The 7,266-nt window shown below is 42.4% G+C and overlaps 1 protein-coding gene across 2 annotated transcripts in view; it reads right to left on the bottom strand.

Moving 5' to 3' along the window:
• Positions 1-3,315: 3,315 nt before the first annotated feature.
• Positions 3,316-7,266, bottom strand: part of METTL9 (methyltransferase like 9) — a 52,903-nt gene continuing 48,952 nt past the window's right edge. Inside the window, exon 5 of one of the 2 annotated variants that reach the window (XM_033217762.1) lies at positions 3,316-5,559. In XM_033217762.1, the coding sequence (XP_033073653.1) occupies positions 5,357-5,559 (203 nt within the window). In that variant the 3' untranslated portion in view covers positions 3,316-5,356. Of the gene's footprint in view, positions 5,563-7,266 lie in introns of both variants that reach the window. The other variant, XM_033217761.1, reaches the window with a different exon arrangement.

Consider the following 7,266-nt stretch of genomic DNA (forward strand, 5'->3'; position numbering starts at 1 on the left):
TTTATAGCAGTGTGAGAAATGACTAATACAAACGTGTTACTTACAATGGAAAATAAAAACAAGATGGAGGCCGGGCGCGGTGGCTCACACCTGTAATCCCAGCACTTTGGGAGGCCAAGGCGGGTGGATCACCTGAGGTCAGGAGTCTGAGACCAGCGTGACCAACAGGGCAAAACTCCATCTCTACTAAAAATACAAAAATCAGTGGGGCATGGTGGCACATGCCTGTAATCCCAGCTACTTGGGAGGCTGAGGCAGGAGAATCACTTGAACCCGGGAGGTGGAGACTGCAGTGAGCCGAGATTGCACCACTGCTCTCCAGCCTGGGCAACAGAGGAAGGCTCCATCTCAAAAAAAAAAAAAAAAGAATAAAATAATTGCCAGTGTATTCACTTGAACTCTGGCATTTGGAAAAGTGTTGAGAGTTCACGGTCATTTAAAACCAACGTTCTGTGTTGAATCCGAAACAGCATATAAGAAAACAGCATTTGGGCATTCTATCTGTTCTTATTTCCAGAACTTAAGAAGTCCAGGTATATAAGACATCCCAATTTACATGGTCATTTACTTGAGAGAAAAAATATTTATTTTTCATTTTACATGTATTGAAAGTAATTTTCAAGTGACTTTGTAACAAAAGCATATTATTTAATCCATGTGAATACAGCATACTGACCCAAATCCAGAGGGAATTCTTAAGTTGTCATGTGATAATATTCTCCCAGTTCTCCAAAAGTATAAAATTTCACAGTGAAAAAGAAGTATTTTGTTATCACTGAATACTGACTCCAATTCAGTGATACCGATATAGATAGCAAGCTACAAAACACAGTTTACTAGTAAATGAAGCCAAATGCCATACAAGTTGTACTATAAAAACAAATGATGCACTAGTCATTAGGGAAATGCCAATCAAAACCACAAGCTACTGCCTTACACCCAATAGGATAGCTACTACTACTAAAAAATAAATAAATAAAAATAGGCTGGACATGGTGGCTCACATCTGTAATCCCAGCACTTTGGGAGGCCAAGGCTGGCAGATCAACTGAGATCAGGAGTTCGAGACCAGCCTGGCCAACATGGCGAAACCCCGAAACCTGTCTCTACTAAAAATACAAAAATTAGCCAAGCGTGGTGGTAGGTGCCTGTAATCCCAGATACTCAGGAGGTTGAGGCAGGAGAATCACTTGAACCCAAAAGATGGAGGTAGCAGTGAGCTGAGATCGCACCTGCACTCCAGCCTGGGTGACAGAGCAAGACTCCATCTCAAAATAAAACAAGATAATGTTGGTGAAGATGTGGAGAAATTGGAATGGTTGTGAACTGTGCAAAAATGTTAAATGGTGCAGAAAACAGCATTGTGGTTCCTCAAATAATTAAAAATAGAATTACCACATGATCCAGTAATTTCATTTCTGGTTATATACCCAAAAGAATTAAAAGCAAGGTCACAAGATACTTGTACACTCATGTTCACAGCAAGGTTATTCAGAACAGCTAAAAGACAGTAGCAACCCAAGAGTTCATCAACACACTAATGGATAAGCAAAATATGGTCTATCCATACAATAGATTATTCAGCCTTAGGAAATTCTGGCCGGCAGGGTGGCTCACGCCTGTAATCCCAGCACTTTGGGAGGCCGAGGCGGGTGGATCACCTGAGGTCAGGAGTTTGAGACCAACCTGGCCAACATGGTGTAACCCTGTCTCTACTAAAAATACAAAAATTAGCCAGGCATGGGGGCAGGCGCCTGTAATCTCAGCTACTCAGGAAGCTGAGGCAGGAAAATGGCTTGAACCCAGGAGGCGGAGGTTGCAGTGATCCGTGATGGCGCCACTGAACTCCAGCCTGGGGGACAGAAAGAGACGTCTCAGAAAAAAAAAAAAGGAAGTTAATTCTGACACCCTCTACAACATTGGTGAATCCTGAGGGCATTGTGCTAAGTGAAAGAAGCCAGTCGTGGGCTGGGCGCAGTGGTTCATGCCTGTAATCCTGGCACTTTGGGAGGCTGAGGCAGGTGGATCACAAGGTCAAGAGTTCGAGACCAACCTGGCCAACATGGTGAAACCCCATCTCTACTAAAAATACAAAAATTAGCCAGGCATGGTGGTGCACGCCTGTAATCATAGCTACTCAGGAGGCTAAGGCAGGATTGCTTGAACCCGCGAGGCAAAGGTTGAAGTGAGCTGAGACTGCGTCACTGCACTCCAGCCTGGGCAACAGAGTGAGACTCCATCTCAGAGGAAAAAAAAAGAGGAGGGGGAGGGGGAGGGGAAGGAGGAGGAGGAGGAGAAATAAGCCGGTCGCAAAAAGGCAAATACTGTATAATTCCAATTATATGGGAGGTGACTGGATCATGGGGCGGATCATGACTACCTAGAGTAGTCAAAGGGACAAAAAGTAGAATGATAGTTGCCAGAGGATGGGGTGGAGAGAATGGAGAGTTGTTTATGAACACAGTTTCAGTTTTGCAAGATAAAGGGAGTACAAGGCCAGGGGCAGTGACTCACACCTGTAGTCCCAACACTTTGGGAGGCCAAGGTGGAAGGATCACTTGAGGCCAGGAGTTTAAGATCAGCCTAGGCAACATAGTGCTGATTTGTTTCAAGTTACTTATGAGCCCAGTTCTGTGCTCAGTGCACTCCTAGACAGTACAACTCAGTCCAGGCTGCCCTGATTCCATGCACTATCTTCCAGCCAGTGGAAGCACTGGATATAAGGTAACTGGGGGGTGCTTAAGCATCTGCACTAACATGGTAGGCCACTGTAGCTACTGGCAGCCCATGATACCATACTGTCATTGCTAGAGAAAAAGGATCATGGAACACTTCTATCAGTAACCAAATAGTGGGAAGCAATTAATGAAAACATCTTGCTTCATTAATACTGTAATTAACATACTCAGTATAGCCTATTAATACTACACTCAGAACCAAGGGAAAACAAAGCTTTGCTCAGGAAGACTTGAAACATCTACATTTTATTTTCCAACCCGACTTTTTCTCTGTTAGAAGCCAACCATGTAAAAACTGACGACAGGTCACACTGGATGGCAGAAAACACAGTATTGCTTTTAACTACTCTGTACAAGTGATAAATGACTAAGGGCATTGTACCTCCTTTCCTCTCTGAGATCAGTGGTCTGAGCACTTTAGGAGCTTAAAATGCAGGTGCAGGGAGCTAGGAATCACAGGTGTAGCTTGCATGTCAACCTTTAAGGTCAATTGGTTAGCTTGCTTTGACCACAAATAAAGCTCTTCTTAATTTCTCTAGGAGAGTCTTAACTTGATATGAAGCACTTACACGAGGAATGGTGCAGACAAGGCAGCTTTATTGTACTTTGTGGGGAGAAAAACATGATTCCATTTAGGGGGAAAAAAGCCATTGACACTCAGTAAGCAACACTGCCATCTAGTGGAATGGTGACACACCACCAAGAATTTCAAGACCCGATAGGAAATGTGAGTGGATTTGGTTTCAATTTTCACCGTAAAACAGCACTTTTAATAAAGCTGGTTTTCAGAGAAACTACTGATTTTTTTTGAGAAACTACTTTTATCTTTAAAATGCATAAATGTATGTGTTTTCTCTGTTTTGGGGGGTGGTTAAGAATGAGTTGTATTTTTCTTATTAGAACATAAAATTCTCACCTTGAAAGTTAGAAAACACTTTGGGGCAACCCGCCTCTTTGAACATCCATCGCTTCTGCTTGACAAGTCTAACAGCAACCCCTGATTTTGACAGACAGTTTATAAAGAAGCAAAACTCAGCTGTACAAGAACGACATTAAGTTTTCTCATTTCCTCTTTCTATTTTTACAATCTATAGTGCTAAGTATTTGTACTTCACTTATTTGAATTCCTGGAAAAAAATCATTAGAACACACCAATAACAATTTTGCATAAATCACATAACCCAACTCTTAGTATGACTGCACAGTAACAGTGGAAGATATTGGTGTGAGGATGTGGGAATGCAGTTCTTAATGAATAATAAAGTAAATTTTCAGGTTTTAATTCGCCTTTATACCCAGGTGTTGGAGTGAATGTGTTGATTTGATGACTTCCATGAGTATATAAATGAGAATACTTAATGAAACACCTAGATGAAAAAAGAAATAAACTTGTGAGAATAACATATTGTTAATAACCACAATCTCATATCGACATTTCTGTTATTACTGAGATTTCAGATTCTGGGTTAAGTGCTCTGCTCTTTGGAATATCCACGATGGTTACTGATCTTGCTAATGGGTTCCTTATTGCAGCGTTTCTGGGTTTATGGTTGGAGGCACTCACGGATTCCAGAATGCATGAGTCTGACACGGTCTTCATCAAACCATATTCTTGGCAAATAATAAACTCCTTTAAGGATTTCAGGAAAGAGCCAAGCTCTGGGAGAGAGGTATACAAGTGTAGAGTAAGAAGTTGAATTAAAACATTTTTAGTTGCATTTTGTCAGTAGACAAAACTGAATGTTTCAATTCTGAGAACCTGAGATTGTCCAGAAAAAAACAAAAGTTCAGGGTGTGGGACATGAGCAATGAAAAGTCAGAACCAGGTTATTTTGCATTTTCACAGCAGCATTAACTGGGGAGTGGAGGTGGTCCCTGAAGTTCTATATCTGAATGAGGCTGGGTTTTTGTTTTTGTTTTTGTTTTTTTTTTTACTGCCTCAGTGTTCACTGCAATTTACAATCATCTCCCCTTCCCCCCAGTCTGAAGCCTTCCTTCCCCGCTATTCAAATTACCTGCGTCATTCACATAATGCTACTATTTGGGTACTCCTGAAGCCAAACCAATAAAAAATGCTAGGGGAGCCTTATATTAATTCAAACATGATGCCAAAGTCATCTCCAAAAAAGTTTATTAGCATGATTAAAAACATTTTCTTGAATAATAACAGAAAGAATTTCTAAACATGAAAGAGTATCAGCGGCTATACCTTAAAACCAGTATTTGGAATTGAATGGACAGCTTTATTGCCAGTCTTCAAAAAACAATCCATTGATTGGTTCCATGAAGTCGTGACTATTGCTTTGTCTGGGAATGAGTCCCTACAGTAATTAAGTATAAAAAATATCTTCCATCATAATTGGAGTGTGACCTGCATTGCAGAGTGGCTCTGAGTAAAGAGTTGATAAAAATTCACAAAGAGTTGGGTTTTTGTCTTTTAAAAACATTCCTTTACACACTACAAAGAAATAATTAGTATTTTGGCTTTTTAAATTCCTACATGATATTTAGAATGGCGGTCCCCAAGGGTCCTCCCTTCACATAATTGTGAACACAGACCCTCTTCCAAGGGCACATCCCGGAGGATGTGGACTCTGAAGACTTTGACCTTCACGTGTTTATACTGGTTTGAGAACAAAGACAGCGTCATCCAGAACGTAGTAGTCATTATACATGTCGCCTTCACACAGGTATGGAAGTCTGGTGAAAGCTTCAATAACAAAACCGGCTTTTCTGAAAACTTCAGGCAGACTATTCACTTGTTCTTCCCAGTTCTGTCCCTTGATTTCCAAAATTTCTGATGGTTTCTCCCACTTGCCACCTACTAATACAAACAAAAACATTCAGTTAAATTCTTGAACAAACAAGTGATTTAAAGAGGGAAGCAGGGAGGAGCCATATCCACCAAGGACTTGGTATATTCCAGGCCTGAGGGCTTCATGAGTTACCTCTTTCATACTTCCCAGGTACTCTTTGAGACAGGTGGGCACAGAGATAAAGAACAGACTCAGAAGGGCTGAAGAACTTGCCCACGCTTGCAAGGTTAATGAGTGTCAGTACGGAAACGTAAGCCCAGTTTTGTCTGGATCCAAGGCCCACACTGTTATCTTCTCTGACAGTTTTGGGTAGTATCTGCCAATAGACTGACTGGGGGGCGTAATGGTTAATGGGTTTAGAAAACTGGTTATTAAATGCTGGAATACTGCAACTGAGAGTAACATGTAATATTTGAAAGACAGTTTTGGACAAATGCAAGAAAATACCACTGGTGTAGTAAACTTAGGCAACTTATTACCCAAAGAGATTAGGTTGAAAATAAAAACAGTTCATGAAGGATTTTAATTTATAAAAACAGATCATCGTGGAGTTTTTCAAGGGAAACTGACTCATTCCTTGCCTTTTCAGAACAATTTTATAAACATTAAGCTCCAGGACCAGAAAGAGGTGGAACAGTAGGATGGATGCACCATCCGGCATTTCTTGGACTAGAGATGAAGTCTCTCTATCAGTCATTTCCAAACTTATGAGCAGAAGATGCCTGGGGGATAAGGGAGCTAGGGAAGGTCCTCAAATTCACATACAAACCTGACACTGACTACAGACACACACACAGAGATGATCGTATATTTAACTTTGGGAGTACTTTTTAGGTACTATGGTGATACAAAAACTACATACATCTGTTGAAATGTTAAAACCAGATGGAGGCTAGGCGTGGTGGCTCACGCCTGTAATCCCAGCACTTTGGGAAGCTGAGGCGGGTGGATCACGAGGTCAGGAGATCAAGACCATCCTGGCTAACATGGTGAAACCCCGTTTCTACTAAAAAAATACAAAAAAAAAGCCGGGCGTGGCGGCGTGCACCTGTAGTCCCAGCTACTCGGGAGGCTGAGGCAGAAGAACGGTGTGAACCTGGGAGGTGGAGCTTATAGTGAGCGGAGATCATGCCACTGCACTGCAGCCTAGGTGACAGAGCGAGACTCCATCTCAAAAAAAAAAAAAAAACCCAGATTGCGAATAACTTTGTCTTTCTGTGAATGAGAAAATATATCATGAGCAGATGCCAAGGGCACAGACATCATATCATGGTGGAGAGATTTTTCAAAATTTTTCAGTGGTGCAGATGACGCTCTTCCCATGTCTGGGGAATTGCCTGCCCAGAGTCGAAGAGAGGCAAGGCCTAGGAGCCGCTTTTCTGGCCTGCCGTGCAGCTGAGGCACTGGCACGCAGCCTGAGCCAGACACACTTGCCCACACCCTGGAATGGAGAGCCAGTGACCCAGAGCAGTGGGGATGTGAGCTTCTCCTTCTCTGGGGGTGGAGCAATGGCAGTGAGACCAAGGGGCCGGGGCAGTGGTTGAGGGATGCTGATGAAAGGGCTGATTGGGCACTAGTGTTTGGCAGTGGCAGCAGCATCCTCTTCAGACCTGTTTACGGTGTGGTTTGAGGCATTCTTCCTGGCTGTGGATCCCACACAAGATTCACCAGCCCTCCCAGTGACTCTAGGAGCTACCTTCAAATGCTTGCAT

The sequence above is a fragment of the Trachypithecus francoisi genome, unplaced genomic scaffold (genome assembly GCF_009764315.1).
Source record: "Trachypithecus francoisi isolate TF-2019V2 unplaced genomic scaffold, Tfra_2.0 Lachesis_group10, whole genome shotgun sequence".
In the NCBI taxonomy this organism is placed as follows: domain Eukaryota; kingdom Metazoa; phylum Chordata; class Mammalia; order Primates; family Cercopithecidae; genus Trachypithecus; species Trachypithecus francoisi.